The following is a 21,616-nucleotide window of genomic DNA, read 5'->3' as shown; positions in this document are numbered from 1 at the left end:
TCACTTGTTTAAAGCTAGATAAAACATTTGAATTATTGCTTAAATTTATTCTTTCGATCATTCAAAATTAAATGTTTTATAATTTACAGGTAGAAGATCCTGTCCAAGTGTTTATCCAGTTGCGGAGGCCGTCGGACGGAGAGACAAGTGATTCGCTACCGTTCCAGCTGACTCCATTAGACTCAGGTAGGCCAGCCTTCTGGTCTCTGCGGCGCTACAAGGCCGACTATCGTACCTTCTCCAATATCCTGTCAGCCGACGTCAGACTATTGACGAAGGTTGACAACCCTCCCGACCCTGCTCCTTCTTTGACCCTGCAGGATACCAACAACAACACACCTGAGGCCGTCAGTGACAGCTACAGCTTCTTGGATAAATCTAAAAAGAGTGGCGAGGTTGTATTACAAACTGTAGAAACACATCAAAATCCAGCTCAGTTTTTGCCAGAGGCACAGGTGGATCCTCTAATTGAAAATTACCCTGTAGAATTGAATCCTGAACAGGATAAAAAGTTTGATGATGTGATAGATTTAGTCGATGAACCAGTGGAGGAAGGTTTTGATGATTTAATTGACCAAGTAAATGATTTTGACGATATGATGAACACTGATGATTTGGACACTGATATCTCCCCGCCTAACGATGGAATTTACACTAGTTTTCAAATGGCAATGAGAAATCCATTTGAGTTCACTGAATATAATACTTCGGGGTATGAAGATGTCGTTCCACCACGACCTTCTGCTGCTAAGCCAATTATTAAACCCGAACTACCTGTTTCTCAGAATGATTCTCTTACAGATGATGTTTTACCACCCCTTCCTCCCAAGAGGGTCAGAAAGTCTCCTCCTAGTAAAAACCTACCTCCGGTGCCTGAAGGCAAGAAATTGAACATATTTCAGAAACTGTTCTCTTCTAAACGGAAAGATAAATCTCGTAAGAACAGTATCAGCTCAACAGGGAGCAGAAAGTCGTTGGTAGAAGAGAAGTCGGTGGTGGAACCTGAGGCTGATGATGTAACTTTGACCGAAGCCGAACATTACGCTTTATACACTGCATTTGCACCACATGCCACTGCCTCAGAATTTGATGAAACTTCATTCTACTATAGTCCGGTTGAAGGTCAAACCCAAATTGTCAAGTGAACTGGCTATTTTATACTTGTGTAAAGAGCAGTTGTCATTGAATTATCCACTACACTGAAATTCAAGGCTAAATGTTTTAAATTTAGATAAACATTCAGTGTAAAAATAAGCAATGTTTTCTAAAAAAAGTATGTCTTTTCCCCTAATCTTTAGTATTTTAAGTTGACTCTTCCCTGATTTTTAGATGGTAAAATAGTATTGTCTCTTTTGTAAGTCATAGGTTGTTTTGTTGAAGTATTTTTTTGTAGATATGAGATATTAGTTGGTAACGAATGTTGAAAAACCAGTGCTGAAATATTCGGTTACACATTAATATTCCTTTAAACAAAATGTTACTTGAGTAATAATAGAGTAAATCAAACCAACTTCATAAAATTACCCAATATATTGATCTTAACCTACACAAATGTCTGAGTATATATAGTGGTGGTGAGTGAATCCAGAATTTTCCAATCTTAAAAAACTGATTCTCAAATTTTAAATTTTAGCCTGACTATGATTTAAGCAAAGTCATCACTATTCTGAAACTTTTGGAGATTGTCCGATAATATATAAAAATATCTAAGAATACCGCTATATTTAAAGGGTTTTGCAGAGGTTCAGAAATAGCTATATATTAAGAACCAAGTCATCTATGCCTTACCTTCAACTTTAATTTCATAATTTATAATATGGGCTTCCAGAATATATGCCTTTAATCTATAAACAGGGGATTTGTATCAGTTATAAATAGTCCTTTAACATTTTGGGCGGTGTGGTCACATCGCTGCCGACTATAGCTGTTGCTGCTATGATGTGGCTATTGTCACTACTGGTTTTGGTTTGATTTACATTTTATTTGAAAAAAATAAAAAAGTACATTTGTATAATATGGCAACATATAAAAATGTTTGTTTATTGCAACAGATGTAGAGAAGGATCAGATGTTTTTCATATACGTAAAACTGGGATCAGTGTTTTGGTGCGAGGTGTAGAGAAAGGGGATTAAAAGGTCAACAGCCACCATTGGACTATTTTGGTGTGCACTGCTCTAGTTAGTACACACCTTACATTATAAATCCATTTCAAGGTGTAAAACACAGGATCAAGTGTTTGATTATATTCAGTTTTTATTCTGAGGTGATTTTGATTAAATGTATTAACTTGTGTTGTTAATGCCAGAAAGTAAACCAAGAGACACTGCTTCTTGCTAGAGTATGATGGACTATATTAATAGTGTGTTAGTTCATGTATACTGTATTAGGTTAGTGTAGTACCGTTTAATGTATGATACAGTTAACGCAACAGAATTAACCCTTTGGAGGACCAATGTACAATATAGTTTTCAACCATATACTATTGGAAAAGACCACTGGACAACGATAGTGCTCATTTTTGTTTCTTGTTGAAAACAAGTAGATTTGTACAAACACTTGGTAAAATTTGATGGAATGTATTTGCATTTTATCTGATCTTGATATTATTCTTGATCCTGATTTAAATATTAGGGGACATAATAGTTATTGAATTTGCCGCTAGATTGTAGGGCAAGTCAATTTTACTGCCTTCTGCCGTCTGCTAATGTGCAAACAAAACATCTGGGGATTACTGACCAATAACACCTGTTCCTTTGTTTTGTTACTTTAAAAATATATCTTCCCACATTAAAAATATTGTTAGTTATCATGTTATAAAGAAGCAAATTTAGAAACAGAAAAAATGATACTTCAAGCATTTGTTTTGTATATTCAATTCTTAATGGAAAAAAACATTCATCCAGGTGTTATACTTAAATGTCAATAGACAATTTACTTAGAAACATTTTAGTAAAAGCATTATCAAGGTATACCTTTCATAACTCATGTTATAAACTATTTTGTAGATCTGCAAATTGTTCATTTTGGGCATGATCTTTTTTGCTTATATTCAGTAAAACTTAATAATGTAAAAATTCAAGTGACATTAAACAATAGACATTTTTATGGTCCTCAAATGGTTAATTGTCAAAAATATCAGTTGTTATAGGATAATTTAAAAGCTATAAATATACAGATGAAATATTACTTATGTATTATGTATAGTGCATACATACAGTGTCATACCACTGTACATTTTTGTATTGGTACCTTCATCAGAGGTGAAATTCTATTAGTTACCAATTTCAAAGCATCCTAAAACCTACAATAAGTAAGTAGTTACTGTATGTTTTAATTCAGGTCAATGTTATTGGATGTTCAAAAAGAGTATATAATTTGTTTTCATTTTAATGGTTATTTACCTTAATTTGAGGGTACTAGAAAAATCACAGTATAAAAAGGAATTAGGAAGGATTTGTTGATTGAAGAAGTTTGTTTTGTTTATTCAAACATAATTTATTCTTGTTAAGAGTAACTGCTGTTAGTTATATTTACATTTTGAATAAAATTATTATTTTCTTTCAATTTGAACAGTTCTTAGTGGAAAGTTGCTTGGAATTAACATTGTTAAGTTTGATACATTTTAGTTAAAGGAGTCATTTACAGTTGTTGTGTGTTAAATAAGTATTGCTGTGATACATGCTTCCTATGTAAGTATATTTCGGTTGGTCTAGTGTGTGTATTTTGATTTTTTAACTAACAAACATTGTAATTTATGTGTGTTTTTTTATAAAGTTTTGCACAAAATAGTAGCTTTTCCAAGTGCCATAAAACAGGGAACAAGCTTATCTGAAGAAATAATTATGTAACTGCTTAATTTTTGTTCAAATGTAGCTGTTGATAGTTGTTAGTTTTTTATATATAAAAACGCATGGAAGCCAAATTTAATTTGATTAGCATGGAGAATGATGATTTAGTTTAATACACACTTTTTTGGGTTTTTAGCTTTCATTTATTTGTTGTTATATTATTATATTGTTATTTTTGCTTCTTATTTATTTTGTTGTTATTCTTTTTAATATTTTGTTGTATTTTATTTATTTTTGAAAACCTGCAGTTTAACTAGCTAAAGAAAATCAAGGACAAGTATTAAGAAAAGAGACTTAAGTTTTGTTCAGATGATTATTTGTTGATTGTATTAAAACCTATTACTCTTATAAAAGTTGAGTCTTTTTTATATTTTTCTTAATATTTTAATAATAAAAATAATTCATAGCTATGTAAACAAACAGTTTATTTTCTTTGTATTTGTTGAAAAAACTTCTCCACTGTATTTTCCCTGTTTAAACTTAAACTTTTGTGCGGTTAAGGAAAATAAAGTTTTTTATTTAATTCTTTTGCATCAATATAAAACTCTTTACTGCTTTACATAAAATTCAAATATACAATACTCTAGTTTTGTTCTGTTAAAATCATTCCCAATCCATTCAAAGATATTCGTTTTACAGTCATTTTACTAGTCGTGTAAACTTTTCAAATTCAGATTATATAAATTTTGTTAGGCCTAATGTTCCTATATGTTAGTAGGCCCTGTTAGACTGCAGGTTATGTAGCCTAGCCAGTTTTGTTGCACTAACTGCATGCTGGATATGTTGTGTAGGTGCTGCGTCAGGAGAATTGGCCCGCAAGAAGGCCAAGCACAGTTATGACGTGAAGCAGGATACTATGCGTGAGTACTACATCCTGCCACATAGTTGGTGTCCTTGGGAGCGCTTGGTTGTGGGAACAGGTTGCAATAGTGCTTTGTGTTAATTGGGATTTTTGAAAATGTATTTTTATAAATTGAGGCAGTCCAAAACAATGAAAATAATATTTCTCCTTACATTATTCATGTTTTCCTCTTTTAAGAGGAGTCGGAACGTCTAACTTTGAGGTTTCTTTTCTCAAAATCTAGGAAAGATATCATTCTGATCTATTTTTGTTTTAAAGTGACGGGTGCTAAAACTAAAAAGTGAATGTGACTGCATATATACATACCTTTAATGCATCCAAGCTCCATAAGAAGGTTTATCTTAGTTCTCCTGCTCCTCATACATGTCGTCTTGCTTCCTTTTTGCTAAAGACCTTTTCTGTCTGCATTTCTCTTCAATTTTTTTTAACAGTCTTCTGCTTTTTTTTATTTTGAGCTCATCACATTTTTCGTCCTTTCAACACATTAGTTACCAGGAGTTATACTTAATTGGGTCAAAACTAATATGCCCCTCATTGTATGTCCCAATAGCGCTATAAATGCTGAGTTCTAGGGTATTTTTTTAAGAATGAAGGTGGTTTTCGGCAGACCAGATCACACGGTTTAAAGATTCGCTGGCATTTTGGTGCCCCATGTAAGAATCTTTTTAGAAGCACTGTTATAGACGAAGCACTGTTACAGACAGACCTCTAAAAATAGATTTGATTTGTTCATGGCAAGGCATGGGAAGTGCAAGTGATTTCAATATTTTCACTGGCTTTGTTATATTTACACCAAGTTTCTGAACCATTTGGACATAGGCTATGAGCTGGTTTGGAGTTAAAGGAGGCAAGAGAAAAGTACTTGGCCCAGACAGGCTTTTTCATTCCTTCTAGGCTGCTCATATTTCTGCGTATAGCCAGACCATAGTACTTTTGTATTTCATTTATACCCACTTCAGTGAGGTGTCTATGACCATCAATCTATATTTGCCATCAGATATTTTAGTTTTAGCCATTTTTCTTTTTAGATTGTGAAGGCAAGTCCTCATACCCTTTTGTACCTGATCCACACACTGTAATTTCTCTATAGAGTAATCTGGGCCATAGGAGGTTAGATAAGCTGCACTGTCACCGTCACCAAGCAGATATTTGTACCTTATTGCAAACATGCCCTGAGGTGTCCTAAACATGTCGGTTATCCCTTTTACATAATTCCTCCACTTTCCTCAGTGTAGTTGGTCAAGTGATTATCATCATGGTTATTTGGTTATTTACTAGCCTATCTTTACATCTGCAATGTTTTGTTAGGATCATAGCATCAATAAATTTACTTGTGATACTATCACAAATATATCAGAAAATGGTATACATCCAGGAGATTTATGCTCGCTGGGACTAAACTTTCATACGCTTACATTCACAAAATGTGTCATAATTTTGTGCCCAATAAATTACGTGCACGTTACTTTATGTGTCCGATTAAAGTAAAATTAGTCTTAAATTAAAGCTAATGAAACAATTAATGAAAATGTCTTAAAAACAAAAATTGAATTTTTGATCCGACTCCCCTTAAAAAATTATGCTCGGTTTAGTTCCTGAACAAGTATAATTTCAAAAATCAACGTGGTTAAAATTTTTAAGATCGTCTTTAATGAGTGAGAAAAAAATTTGTATAAATAACATTTGTCAATCTCAGTTACTCTTCAGTTAGTTACTTGGATGGAAATGAGGTAAGTTCTTCAGAAAGATCTCAGCTCATAATCGGACTGAGGGCCATTCTCCAGTGCAGTAAGTATAGAAGGAGACTTGACTTACAGTTTGGAGATTAATCAAGTGTTGATAAGTGTATATGGTAGTTTTTTTATTGTTTTATGTAGTCATAATTTGTCATAATTTCTTTTTTGTTCCGTGTAGCAATATTCTAATTATATTTTGATCTTTAATAGTTACCAATTTCAATTATATTCATGTGTTTAAATATATATCAAATGTATATATATATATATATATATATATATATATATACACATTGATACATGTGTATGTGAGTATATGTAAATTAACAAGTTTGTTAACGTTTCTATAAACTTCTATTGTTTGAATTTACTTTTAGTCAAACTAATTGCTTTCTGATCATTATGTTATATTTTATTGTTAAAGTAAAAACTACTTTGATTTATCTTATACAATTTTACATGTAAGAAAAAAGACTTTCAACTGAGTGTCTTTCTTTAAATTCAAAGAAATTTACAAATGTTTAATACTGAAGTTGATCTTTTGTAATTTGTTATTTACTATACTACTTATACTTCCAAAGTTACAATTAAATTTTCAATGTTAGAATTTATAAGGATGGTAATATACAAAGATTAGGGAAGATCTTGTCTTTGAGAGGTTGATAAGGTGAAATCAAAGCATCTATAATTCAACGATAAGAAAACCATTACTATGTGATTTCAGAAAATATAATCATAGAAATGAATTCCTACTCATATCAAAGCATTAAAAATAATATGGACCATGTTTTGTTTCTACTAACAGTGTATTACTCAAAGTTTTACAACGAGTTCCTGATGTTTTAAAGATCAACATTTCAAAGGATCATGCCTGTAACTAAACCAGATTCTATATTGTCCTTCTGAGATTCGGATATTCAGAATGCTAGCTGATAGATTATCAGCAATAACCATATCATGTCCCCTGTACCAGTGTCAATAGTGTGAAGTAAAGCAAATTAAAAAAGTATTTTTTGAATTAGTAATAATAAATAGTGTTTTGACAGTCTTTTTTAATCTGTCATTCCACAGTCTACATAGTCAATATTACTGTCTGTATTTAGCATGAATGAAAATCTGGTTTATTGCCTAGGATATACGATTGAGGTTATCATTAAATGATTTGTAAATTGAGCAATACTGTATACAACATCATATAGTTATTAAAATCATAAATTTAGTTATAAGTTCTGGATATTCACTATGTTGTATAATTTACCAGAGTAGGCAAAGTTTATGGTATGACTTTTTATTTAGTGTTTTATTATATTTAATAAATTATTTTTTATAAGTCAACACAATTGTTACGAACATCTCGTATTGTTTTATTGCTTAAAATCAACTTTTCAAGTAATGATATTATTCTTCTCTTCAGATGAAATACCTTAAAGAACACAATTTAAGTTTTTGCTAAAGAATTAAACCTCTGCTATGTTTAAAATCAGTATTATGATGTCAAATAATATTTATAACAATCCTGAAAGTGAATCTCTTTCTTTTATGTAGTTATAATTTTCTGGCAATTTGTTAGTGTTTGTATTAACCCTTTTAGTGCTAAGGCGTTTAATCAGATTATTCTTTGAGAAGTGTCAGCCCCTAAGCAGTTTACAGCAGTTTTATACACTATAATATAAAAATACAATCCTAAAACATATTTCCGTCAAACAAAATAACTGACAGCACACAAAATACGCACACTATATTGTTTGAAAAGTACTGATAACAGCCAGCACAAAGCAGACGCTTCCACAGAAAGTCTACTTTACAAACTATGGCATTAACTACTATGTTTGATTGTTACACAGAGTAATATTAAGTTAAAATCAACTAATAACTGTAGTCGAAGACCTTGGCTATCAGAAAAATTAATCGGAAACTAATGGTTACTATATAAATTACCGACCAGCGCACTCGGTGCATGCTGGCACTAAAAGGGTTGAAATTAAAAGCAAATTTGACTATGCAACGAAATAGTTGTGAACAACAACATTACAGAGTGTTGAATTGTTTACACTGGTAGTGGTCGTGTACTTAACAAGAGTTTGGATTTTGTTTGATTGGAATTAATTGCTTCGGGTAGATTAGTATGAATATGTTCCTCTTTCATGTTTGTATTTATTTTGTTCGTAAATATTTAAGTTTTGCATATTCTTAGTATATTTTGCATAGTCATGTATAAATACTGCATTGTACTTTTATAACGTAACATTTTTATCATTCAGAATTTATACAAAATATGGTTGTACTTAATTAAAAATTGCAAAATAAACTTGATACTAATTTGTTTTACTTATTCATTCATTTCCTAGATATGGTGCCAGTGAAATATGTGGAGCAAATAAAATAATCTGTTAAAGACTTTGTATGGTATTTTTCTAATTTTTGACATAATATTTTTTAACCCTCCTGACCTCAATTTGATTTCCTGAGCGACAGAAACGCTCAAATACAAAATAATTGAATCAAAAAATAAGATTCTATATATAAAATCTAATAGACGTAATTTTGCAGTTTGCATAAAGCGTTTACATTACCTATCAGTTTGAAAAATCCTTGCAAATTGGCCAAAATGGGTTTACTAGTGCAGAAATTACTATACAACCAGTTAGAGGGTTAAAAATTACAGGCATAATAACATGTTAATAGTTTTAACATTTTGCTCTTTTATAATGCTTTGGTCCAAGTTTTACATCGCAGCAGATGTAATTAGTATTTAAAATCTGACCTTATAAGTAACAGCAAATAAATTTGTCTTTATGATACAAGAGCATATTATAGTGGAAATAACTCATTCACTATTAGAAGAGACTGGCTTCATTTTAAGCAATACCGGGAAGAGAAGATCAATTTTGAGGGTATGTAGTGTGAAGATATTTATCCTTCTTTATTGTGCTTGTTGTGTGAGTTTGTCCATGTCTGCTTTTCTGCGGTGTTTTTAGTTAAACAGATTTAAAATTTAGACGTATTTGCCTGAAATTGTTTCTCACAAATTAATATGAAAAATTTCTAATTTAAGAACAGCATGAGATCTTGTGTGGAAATTTTTGTGTACATTAATCATGAGTGTATAAGTTGCATAATTCTATATCATCTTTTAAGTACAGTATAATTTTGTAAAATGTTACAATTGATTGTCTTAATTTTTATGTTACTTTTGCAGCCTTAGTGTAACCCTGAGATTTTTGCATGATTAAATTGAGTTTGAAAATCAAACTAAACAAAGCTAAAGTTAAATTTGTTTAACACTATTTGTTTTGAGTTTTAATTTTGGACTTATTTCTTAGTATTATTATTTGCTTTTGTAGGGAGCTTTATCTTTTAATTCTTTACCATAGATCTGTGACATATAAATGTTGATTTCTCATAATAAAATTACTGATTGAAATGTGCCTTTTTATGTGTTTATACTTGCATATATAGGGTGATCTTTTAAAGGTCTCCTACCATTGGAATTTTTTAGACGTATTATGATACAATAATTTGTAAGTAAATAACCTTACCAATGTTTTTCTCTATTGATAAAAATATATATGTTTTTATCAATTAAAAAAATTCTCCATTTTCCAATATGAATGTTGGTCAACTGTGGAAATTTTTAACATTTGCAAATGTCAATAATAACAATGGTTTTAATTAATAACATTAAACTATTTGTCTAAAATTATTCCATTAGGTGATAAAATTCTGAGATGGATTAAAGGAACGAAAAAAATTAAACCCATGTTTTTTTTTAGTTTGAACAGGCCCAATTTAGGCCTCCACACCATGCCTTTAATTTAGACCACTACTGAGTTTTACAGTTTTAGCTTGTGAAGAGAAATAAAGTTATACAGGATAAAACAAATGTGTTGTATTACTTGTTGATATTTCTTTAGTGCATATTAAGCAAATACTTATTTCAATTGTACTTGCTGTTATCGTTTATTGTCCAAGCCAAAATATTGTGATAATGAGTATAATTTAATTTTTAGAGTGATTTTTCCTGAATGTGATGAATATAATATGAATATTTTAAAATAAATATGATCTTACCATTATTATATTTTTTAACACAAAAGGCAATACTGGTTTCGATTTATGATACTAGTAAAATATAGTTGATCACATTTTAAAATTTAACATTATAGAAATGTTTTACTATTAAATATCCCAAAATATATCATAAAAGTTAAATTCATGTGATATTTAAGGAAGTACTACATCTCTTAAAAATAAACTCTTTGAGTTTAAATCATTAAACCTAAGGGTAATAAAGAATGTTTGTCCTCAGGTGTAGCAAGATCTCAGATTTCACCAGGACTCAGAGTCAAGAAAGAACCTGGAGGTAAAGTATTATTGTGTAACTATGAGATCAGCCCTTAATTTGTTTATTATATTTTGCCTTGTGTACTAGACAGCCCCATCATAGACCAGGAAAACCCCTCCTATCATATCTTCATAATGCTTACTTTCAATATCTGGAAACACAAGCCCCATCATATTTATGGTTTCCAATATTCTCACACGTAGATGCCATTTGATACTAGCTGTTTCAAGACCTTGCCTTGATCACATAGTCACCTTGTTAGAACAGATCAGCATATTTTCATGGTGCTGAAGGTACTCCACATGTGCAATCATCTTCTTCATAATAGCCTGACTTAACGAGGTTTGTTCTGCGCTTTGAAACGCCAATTTCCAACCCAATTAGTGACTTTTATGTAAGAGGGTGTCCACATTTGGCCAAATTTGGGCTGAACAGCAGATGACTGAAAACTTGCAGTCCAAAACTATCCTGAAGCTCTTGGGCCATGTGTGTTCTTGGTGAGTGTTCCCCGACGCTTGTAACTTGAGTACTTTTAAAATAAAAAAAAATGAATCAACTACCATGCACTTATATTTTTTGTGAATTTTGAAAGTATTATCAATGTATTAAAATTCACTTTTGTTTATTTTAGTACAATTTGAATGATGTTGTAAAGCTGAATCCAGGAGAAATATTTTACTCTTTTAATCTGTTTTAAATATGCATTTGAAATATTTTTATTAATCTAGTTTTTTCTTGACTTGACAAAAGATACTGTGATTTTGGTGAGTATACACTACTAAACTAACCAACATGATATTTCTAGAAACACGTATGTTGTAAAACAACAAATTAAAATGTTAATGTTTAATTAACTTGATCCTTGAACTGGCAGGTTGTTTTGCCCTAATTTGGCAATTGTTTTTGGTACATACTATTTTTATAATTTTACTAATTTAATACAACAAACCTTTTTTCACTGTTATTCTACCTATGTTTGGTATTATCTTGTTCTCAATGAACTAGACAACAAATGTGATTATGTATAATTAAAATCATAAAATAAATATTTAATATTTTTTAAGTCAAAATTAAAAGTTGTGATAAAATAAAACAGGTGAGGTGTATCTAGGGAATATAGTTGTGTGAATAAACCGTGAAGTTCTCTTGTGGTAAAGGCCTTTGATAGGACTAATGGAAAGATGACAGAAGTTGATATTGTTAAATAAATAATAAATTTGTTATGTATATAATGAAGTATACTGTTCTGAAGCCTTACATAAAAATAGTGTCAAATTTTATTGATGGAAAGTGAAAAAATGTATTTAAATATTTTTCCTGGACTAAAATAAAAACTAATCTGAATTTTCCTTAGTTTTTCAGACTTGTCACAATAATAATTTTGAGACATCGCTGTAGTTTAGTTGCCTATTTTCTTATTTATAGCCATAAAATATGACTATTAATACCTAACTGCCTAATGAAACTAATGTTTGGTCTTGCTACCAATCTGTAACTAACCTTCTAATATAAACATAAAAAACATTTATAGCACTTCACTACTTATGAAAACACATTCTTCAACATTAATTGAAACTTTTTTAACTCATTGGCCTACTAGTATTTCCAGCCTCTCAACTCCACAGTAAATCCAATTAATTTGGCCCAAAATGGAGAATTTTACTTAAAATTCCATTACTCTAGTTGTACTGTTTAGATTTTAATAAAACTTGGGATATTTAATAAAAGCATCCTAAACTATATTTTTCACAAAAAAAAAAAATTAAAAAGTTAATGTTAATTTTTTTTAATTATGTTAATTTGTGTTAATTTTAGGTTAATTACTAAATAAACACTTTTTATTTTTTACTGACAATTATTTATTATTACAATGTTTTTAAGTATACAAATACTGTCGACTTAAAAATAGTAAGTTAATGTTAATTTTGGTTAATTTTAAGTTAATTTAAAAATAAAAATCCTTTTTTGGAAATTTCGTAGACAAATTTATTTTGTTTTATTGTTTTATATATTTTATAGCTGATTCCAAGAAAATATCATATAATTTTTAATTTCAGTATTTGTAAATTTTTAATTTTGGGTTAATTTTGTGTTAATTTCTACATAAATTGTTTAGGCCTAGGTCCATCTCTTCAAAATCAATATCTGAGAGGGCATTGTCAGACTCACCGTCGCTGAATTCTTCATCACCATCAATCCTCCACTCTTCTTCCACATGATTAGAACCGATTTCAACATCAGATTCACTTAAAATAAATCCGTCATTGTCAATATAACGATCAATTTCACTACTACGTAAAGCTCCATGTCGCGCCATTGTACACACGCTTAGTTTGTTTACTCGAGTCAGCTGTTTACTTGTTCCGATCGTCTGTTTATGTTCCCCTTCCCCAACTGCAGTGTTGCCAAGCTGTAAAGTTAAATTATTCAATTCCCATTATTGCATAGAACACAGAAACGAAGTTAGGACTGAATGGTGCTGACATCTTGTCAATAGAAATAGGCGAACTACTTGGTGGCGAGATGGTTTCGTCAAAGTATTTTACCGTGCATAGCGCTAGCGGCGAGATGGTCTCGTCGAAGTAGGCTAATGGATTAATGAATAATAAGCACTAATCAATGCATTATTGCCTTAGAAAGTTAAAATTAACTATAACGCTATCACAATACTCGACCAAATAGACAGCTAAGCGCTACTAAGTGAATTACTCATCATTACTTTTTGTAATGTAAATCCGTGACATCACAGTTGACCTAGAGAAAGAAACAATGTTCAGCATTTCTTCCTGATTCTAGTGGTGTACAAACAAGTTTGATAATCACCCGAATACATACAGGGTGGCGCAGAGAAACGGGAAATTTTGAAGTTGTTGTAGGTACACCTGCAAGTCTCGTAGGAGTGGGGGATGGAAGTCATGATGCCTAGTAGTAACGGTCATTTAGTTGAGATGGAGCAGTGGAGTGGTGCGGAGCGTGCCGTTGCCGTGAGAGCGTATTACAATAGCGATAGTATAACAGCTGCACAACGAGTGTTCTGACGCCATTATGATATTCCTCCCCGCGGTTGAGTTTCTTCTTCACATGCCATATCATCATGGGTTCGGAATTTTGAAGACTGGTTCGGTCTTAAAGAAAAAACCTCCTGGGCGTATAGTGACTGTTCGAACCCCAGATGCATGCAAATGTTGATGCAGTGCGAGTCACAGTGGAAAGGAGTCCGCGTCGTTCTGTACGAAAAATCGCCTCATCATCAAAACATCGAGCATCGGAGTGGGTAAAGAATATTGAATGGCCTGCAGTTTCATCTTTACAAGCTTCAGATTTTTCAAGCTCTAAAACCAAATGACGATGAATTACACTTACAATTTTGTGAACAGCTACTGACTAAAATCAATGAGGACGCAAGTTTCCTTGAAAATCTTTGGATGTCTGATGAGGCCCACTTTCATTTAAATGGGAATGTCAATAAGCAGAACATGCGTTAATGGGCTCGCAGAAATGCCGGTGGACTTCATCAATGTCCGTTACATGGCCTTAAAGTTACTGTACGGTGTGTAGTGTCTTGTCGAGGGATAATTACTTCTTTGAGGATGGTAATGGTTCCATTGTAACTGTCACATCTGAGCGTTACATTCATATCCTGGAGACATTTTTTGCGCCAGGGCTTTATGCTTTTCCAGATATTGTCATTCAGCAAACCTGGTTTCAACAGGATGGAGCCACCTCGCACACTGCCAATCTGTCAATGGCAGCACTGAGGTGTTTGTTTGGGGAGCGCATCAATTCAAGGAACGCTAACGTCACTTGGCCTCCACGGTCTCCAGACCTCTCAGTATACGGCTTCTTTCTATGAGGACATCTAAAGAGCGTAGTGTACCGGACTAGGTCAAGAAATCTTCTTGAACTCAAGACTCAAATTGAAGAACACGTCGCCAACATCCCAGAGAACACATTGCGTCGCACAATGATAAGTTTTCGAAATCGATTGAATGAATGTGTTAGGAGCAATGGACAGCACTTAACTGATGTCATTTTTAAAAGGTGACTTTAGATTTATTGTTATTTCCAACATTTCTCATAAAATTTCCACTCTTGCCTAACACATTTTAAGCATTAAAAAGCTGTTTGTACAATTCATTGGTTTATTATGATTATTTCAAAATTTCCCGTTTCTCTGCGCCACCCTGTACTATAATGAGTGACGAGAGTAAGTAATACAAATCAACGGAACCTCCATTGATACCAGATGAGAAATGGCTAATCAACCGAAGATCCATTGATTGTCAGTTAAAGGGTTAAAAGTCTATTTCAACAAATTAATTCTGTGGTTTACCAACTAGTTCCATACACAATTGTTTTATTTAATTACAAAGCTTATGAGTGAGTGTTAGTTACCTATCGGCTGCTAATCTGAGGTTCTGCTTTAACATGAGCGTAAAGTTCAAAACTACGCTATAAATAGAAACTTGTTTCAAATCCATAAACGTCTCACTTCAGGAACTTAGATTTTAGTGTATCAACCATCCACTAAGATACACTAAAATCTTAAGTTTCTGAAATAAAACATTCATGGTTTCAACATTATGGATTTGAGATGAATTCCTATTTATATCAGTTTAAAACTGTATCACCATGTTAAAAAATGCACAGAATCATTATTATATAGTGTTTATGTACTAGATTTAGATATGTTGTTTCTTGTTACTACTGAATAATATTAGAGTTTTATCAAGCTTTAACTTAATAGAGATTTGTAACTTTTCAGTTTGAAAAATGTTGCAGAAACCAGTCCAAACACGTATGCGGTGTATCAATCATCCCCCTACAATGCTATTGGCTACAACTATGAGGGTGATGGACTGCTGTATGCATCCACCAGTGTCCCTCCATCATACTCTCCAAGGGCTGTGCCTGCCAACCCCTCGGAAGCAATGAGCCCTAGACTGAGCACCTTCAGTCCACCTCTGGGTCAGACCACCCTCAGTCCACCTTTGGTCCAGACTACCTTCACCCCGCCTGTGGCCCAGACCACCTTCAGTCCACCTGTGGCCCAGACCACCTTCAGTCCACCTGTGGCCCAGACCACCTTCAGTCCACCTCTGGCTCAGGCCACCATGGACAGAGTTTCCCCTCACCCTCCATACACCCTGGCGGTGGCGGCGGGCACGTACATGCAGACGGACCACCTCTCCAATGGGACTTTCCTTGACATATCGGACTCGATCCGAATGATTACCTCAGACCCAATGGCAAACCTGTCAGTCAATTCGAGAGACTTTGGCATCGACGAGGGCAATCTGTCAGAGAACCTCATAAATAATCTCAGTCTGAACAGTAACGTGAATCATTTAGCGGGTGGTTCTATGCAGGAGAACATGACAGACAGTTTAACTAAGTTAGCCAACAACGCACTTGACGAATTTACCAAGTGAGACAGTGTGTTCTAAATAGTGTATGTAATTTTTGTACATATTGTAAATAGTTTAAAATATCATCATGGCTGTGATAGCCATGATAGCCTGTGATAGCCGACATTCACACACCAATTGTGTGAATGTCGAATGTCGATTTCTACTTGTGTGACATAATATTGTAATTTGTGTTTTATGTATATAACGGTTTTAATATACTATTGTATACAAACGAATCTTTTATACAAGCCTATAGTTAGTTTACTCTACTGTGTCATAGTTATTAGATGATTCTTGTATATTCTGCACATATCGTGGTTTACAAGAAGTGTTATTAATTACTATATGTTATTTAGCACACTTGATCTCAAAACTGAACTTTGGGAACATAAGAATAAATACGTACACATATCTGAAGGTGATTATTGGTTAGAATAAACCATATGAATTTTATTGATTTATAATAGTTTTGAATTCTTACATTTTGGCAAATCTTTCAAAACGAACTGAATAATATGAAGCTTCTAATGAAGTTAATGTTATATTTTGTTTTGTAATGTAATTTAAATTGATTACAAATTTTTATCTGTTTTTGTATTTACTTTCCTAGCTAATAAAAACATCATATGGAACAAGCACATTGTTAACATTATAGTTCTTTTTAATAATAAGAGAACGGCCACAGATGCATTAGTAATTCTTAAAACATATGGAATAAGCATATTGTTAACATTATAGTTTTTTTATCATTTTATTTTTTGTTTTTAATAATAGAAAACTGCCACAGATGCATCAGTAATTCTTAAAACTGTAGTGCAAAGATTTGAGATCTGTTATCAGGCTTTTTCAAACAAAAAAATATTGTTATCCTTTGCTGATTTGTTGAATTTATTATTATATTTTAAATTTAATGTTAGTATGTAAAGACGTAATTATAATTGAACTCTTTATTTGAAGATTTCAACATAACATCACCAATGCAATTGACCATTACTGTATTTTCATGGTATTTTTTTCAGTCTTATGTTTGCTATCTTTAGAATTAATGGTTTTGAGTAAATATTTTTTGTTTTTGTTTATCAAATTTATCCTCTAAATCTTCAAATGGCTTAAGTATGACAAAAGGGGCACAATTATACGGATTTGGGTTATTCAAAGTAGATTATTAGTTTGAGACAGTCCTGTATGTAATATTATGATTTTAGCTTATTATTTGCTAGGAATTGATTACATTTTAAAACTAAAAATTACAACGGATCCTTGCTTTAAACACGTACATGTATGCATGATGGCGTTATCCATAATTATCCATATTTGTATATGGATTTGTATATTTTTGTATCCATAATTTTAATATCCAAATTAAGCTTGGTCTTTTCAATACGGATGCTTGCTTTAGGCTTGTACATGTGTGCGTAATGTTGCTACTGACTTTTTAGATATCAATACCAACCGGAAACAAGTTTTTAATGGCACTCTGCTTTATCCGTAATTCCAGTATCCAAATTAGGCTTTGTCCCCTTCAAAATGGATTCTTAATTTAGTCATGTACATGTGTGCGTAATGTTGCTGCTGACTTTTTAGATACCAATACCAACCGGAAACAAGTTTTAATGGCACTCTGCTTTATCCGTAATTCCAGTATCCAAATTAGGCTTTGTCCCCTTCAAAATGGATTCTTAATTTAGTCATGTACATGTGTGCGTAATGTTGCTACTGACTTTTTAGATATCAATACCAACCGGAAACAAGTTTTTAATGGCACTCTGCTTTATCCGTAATTCCAGTATCCAAATTAGGCTTTGTCCCCTTCAAAATGGATTCTTAATTTAGTCATGTACATGTATACGTAATGTTGCTGCTGACTTTTTAGATACCAATACCAACCGGAAACAAGTTTTAATGACACTCTGCTTTATCCATAATTTCAATATCCAAATTAGGGTTAGTTCCATCAAATTCGGATAATCGTATTCCTTGTGTACTGTCCATTAAAATGGTTGAAATTTTAATTTCACATTTTTCGTTTATTACAAGTTTTTATAAATCCGCCCTTATAATTCCTCATGGTGTTATTATTCATTAAATTGTTATTACTTATTAGTTCCATCATTTACCTAATGTAGCATGTTCAATGTTTTTGGTAATATATATATATATATATATATATATATATATATATATATATTGGATGTTAATAATCTTCCAATATATCAATTTATGTATTAAGTTCTCACAAAGAGTAAATTTTCAAATTTCATATAAGAATACTCTAAAAATAACCGTAGTGTAACGTACATTGGATACTGAAATTCAATTATGAATCTTAAAAGTAACTTAATCTCAAAATGATTTATAATATTTAAATTTCACAGAAAATGTGTTGTATTAGTTTTGAAAAAATAATTTTGAATTTATATGTTCATTATTTTAAGTATTTTGGTTTGGTTTAGTAGCATTAAAACAATTCAAACCATTATTTTTATATTGTTATTGTAAAATTAAATATATATTGAATTGTACCTTCTCTGAATCTAACTTGAATGTTAACTCATAAATTAAGAGATGAATTGGAACTAAATAAAAGTGCATGAGACATTATTTAATTATTAGCATAATCAGATACATGCCAAACATATTTTAATTAATTCTTGTCATATGTTGTATTGAAGCCCCCTGCTTTTTGCATGAGAAATCTTTTATATTAATGTTGTTGGTCAAATTTGACAGCATTAATACTTTAATCATATTATAATTTATTTGAATTATGATTTAATTAAATCATAATAATAATTTTTTATTAAGTTTTTATTATTTGACTAATTATCTATTTGGTGAAAATTGTGTTTTTTTTTTTATTAAAAAAATTGTTATGGTAATTTTTAGCTTTATGTTGAGTTTACTAAATAACTATTTGGAAAAATATTGTGGATATTGTTTAATACTTTAAATCCATCATCATAAAGTCATTAGAAGAAACATCAATTTATAACCTTTTATATTTATTGTTTTTCCTAGTCTGTAAATTGAATGCAATTACAGTTCATTTGATACTTCCAATAAATAATACTAAATATAGCATTACTGACTTGTGATGTCTCTTCACACAAATATTATTTAAGTTCAGCAATGTCTTGTCTACATTCTGTACTAAATAAGAAATGTTGTATCAACAATAGTTAATATTTTAGGATATTACAAAAGACATATAATATAAAGTGGCTGTAAAGTTGTAAACTGTAATATTTTAGTGCAATACAGGTCATGTTTTCTACGTTATCATAAACATAATAAATGTTGATGAGTATTAGTCATTTTAGATACTGTTGATTTTGTCTTTATAAAGGTTAATTTTAATAAAATGTTAAATAAATAATTATGTTTTACAAGAGGTGTCTTTTTTACTTCCATTGTGTCTTCACCATTGGCGTACATGTTAGAAAGAAATTTGCAATGTATATGAGATAATAGTTAATATGAACTAAGCACACAATATAAACCATGAAATTTATGAGATTTATTTCATAATGTATGATTTAAAATAAGGGCTTGGTGTTTAATTTTCTTTGGTTAAAATCAAAGAGCCAGTAAAATCGGCTCTTAACATTTGGTTTGTTAAAAATACCCAAAATCTTGATGTTTTGCTCTTTTAAAACGGTTTTTCCTAGGACAATAGGGGGTTCACTTTATTAACAAAAGGCTTTTAGGTAATCAACTATGTATGTAATTCTTATGAAGTATTTATATTTTTTAAAGCTATTTTTGCCTGAAAATTAATCCTTTGCAACCCACTAATAAAACCATTAATTTTCTTATAACCCAAGACAAGTAAAAAATTTTTGTTTCTTTAAGTTCAAAGCTAACTTTTATTATAACTAAATAATTAAACTAAGGTAAAAGCAAAACAAGTATAAAACAGGGCATTTTACTTAAAATTATCGTATTTATTGATAAAAATAAAAAAAACATATTTACAAAAATGTTTATTTGAAATACATTTTAGTTTCATTGTAAAAGTTAATTACATTTTACTATAAATATTTCAAACTAGTAACAACACTACCACACAATGAAGAATAATAACAAGATACGTAGTAGACGTGCACGCTTGTGTCAACCGAGAAAGCAGTAATACATGCCACGGATATGTTTGGTTATGGCCCTGTAGGAAACGTACAAATGAGCAGGTGGTCGCACTCAAAGGGCGGTCGCCTCCCCCTGCTGCAGAGTGAAGATCATTTACAAATACTTCCTTGGCAACCGCGATAATCATGGTGCATGGTTCGTGCACACAGCATTTCGATGGCCTTTTGAAACTCTCCAAGAGACATAATCTATAATATTGGATATAACTGTATTTGGCATTTTGGTCAAAGTCTACAATTTTAATATATCTGTGGGAAGGGTTAATATAATATAACATCAAAATATCTTGTTTTATAAAGGACTGTACAAAAATAAATATGCAGTGTTTTTAATTGGTATTGCAGTACAATTTTGAATCTTTTTCCAAATGGTTTAGCCATGCACTGTTTTAAACTTTTTCTCCCCTGATCGACATAGGCATTCCGAGAGTAAAGTTAAAATTGAGATATTTTGTATTCATTTTATAAACAATTGAAAAACAAAATAAATAGAAAGTCCCTGGCCATGTTTTGTAGAGTTTATTTTTGTAAAAATAACAACAAATGAGGCGTAGTATCAAAACACTTCCAATCCAATTTTGTTTAAAGAAATTGAAGTTTCTATCATTTGTTGAAACATGCTGTATTTTGAAAATATTATTTAGTTTCTAAACCTGCCAAATCCTATTGTAAAGTATTGTTAAAAGTGGGGCTTAGTATAAAAATTTACCAAGTCATGTTTTATTTGTTACGAACTGTTACATCCAAGTCAGCCAATATGAGTGTTCAGGTAAGTCACATGACTTCCCATGATGCTCTGCTTTTTACTTCACTCTCAGCCATCATTTGGTTAGCGAAGTGAAGTGATTAAAAGACAACTTGACATATTTCTATTTTAAAAACTTGCTAGTGGAAGATGCCGTAGGAACTAATCTTACTCATTCCGAGAAAGTCACAAAGAAGAAAACTTCCAACAAATAGGAATGGAAGTGCAAGATCTGGAATCTCAGCAAAATTCAGTTTTCCCCTATTCTTTTCTGATTATAATTTATATCACTCTTTACAGTTATTTTATTTATAGCTAGATTGTATTTAAAATCTCTTTCAAGCATCAGGTAATAGGCAAGTTTCACGTAATGCTAAATTCAGATGTTGTTTTCAAAAGCCACTAGATCCAAGTTTCTCACATTATTTTTTTTTATAACTTAGATTAGATTATTGTCAAATTACTCTTGCTTTGTCACTATACCAGGGCAAAATTCTAAAAAATTTTACTAAAAATTATATTT

The 21,616-nt window shown here is 31.4% G+C and overlaps 1 protein-coding gene across 9 annotated transcripts in view; it reads left to right on the top strand.

Moving 5' to 3' along the window:
• The window catches only part of LOC124356810 (embryonic polarity protein dorsal), a 68,099-nt gene extending 50,597 nt beyond the window's left edge, over window positions 1-17,502 (top strand). For 8 of the 9 annotated variants that reach the window (XM_046808023.1, XM_046808032.1, XM_046808027.1 and 5 more), the window contains one exon: window positions 90-4,784. In XM_046808023.1, coding sequence (XP_046663979.1) covers window positions 90-1,145 — 1,056 coding nt within the window. In that variant the 3' untranslated portion in view covers window positions 1,146-4,784. Of the gene's footprint in view, window positions 1-89; window positions 4,785-10,756; window positions 10,811-15,574 lie in introns of those variants that run through there. The other variant, XM_046808028.1, reaches the window with a different exon arrangement.
• Window positions 17,503-21,616: the final 4,114 nt, after the last annotated feature.

The sequence above is a fragment of the Homalodisca vitripennis genome, chromosome 3, assembly GCF_021130785.1.
Source record: "Homalodisca vitripennis isolate AUS2020 chromosome 3, UT_GWSS_2.1, whole genome shotgun sequence".
In the NCBI taxonomy this organism is placed as follows: Eukaryota; Metazoa; Arthropoda; class Insecta; order Hemiptera; family Cicadellidae; genus Homalodisca; species Homalodisca vitripennis.
This window is presented reverse-complemented; position numbering and strand designations above follow the sequence as displayed.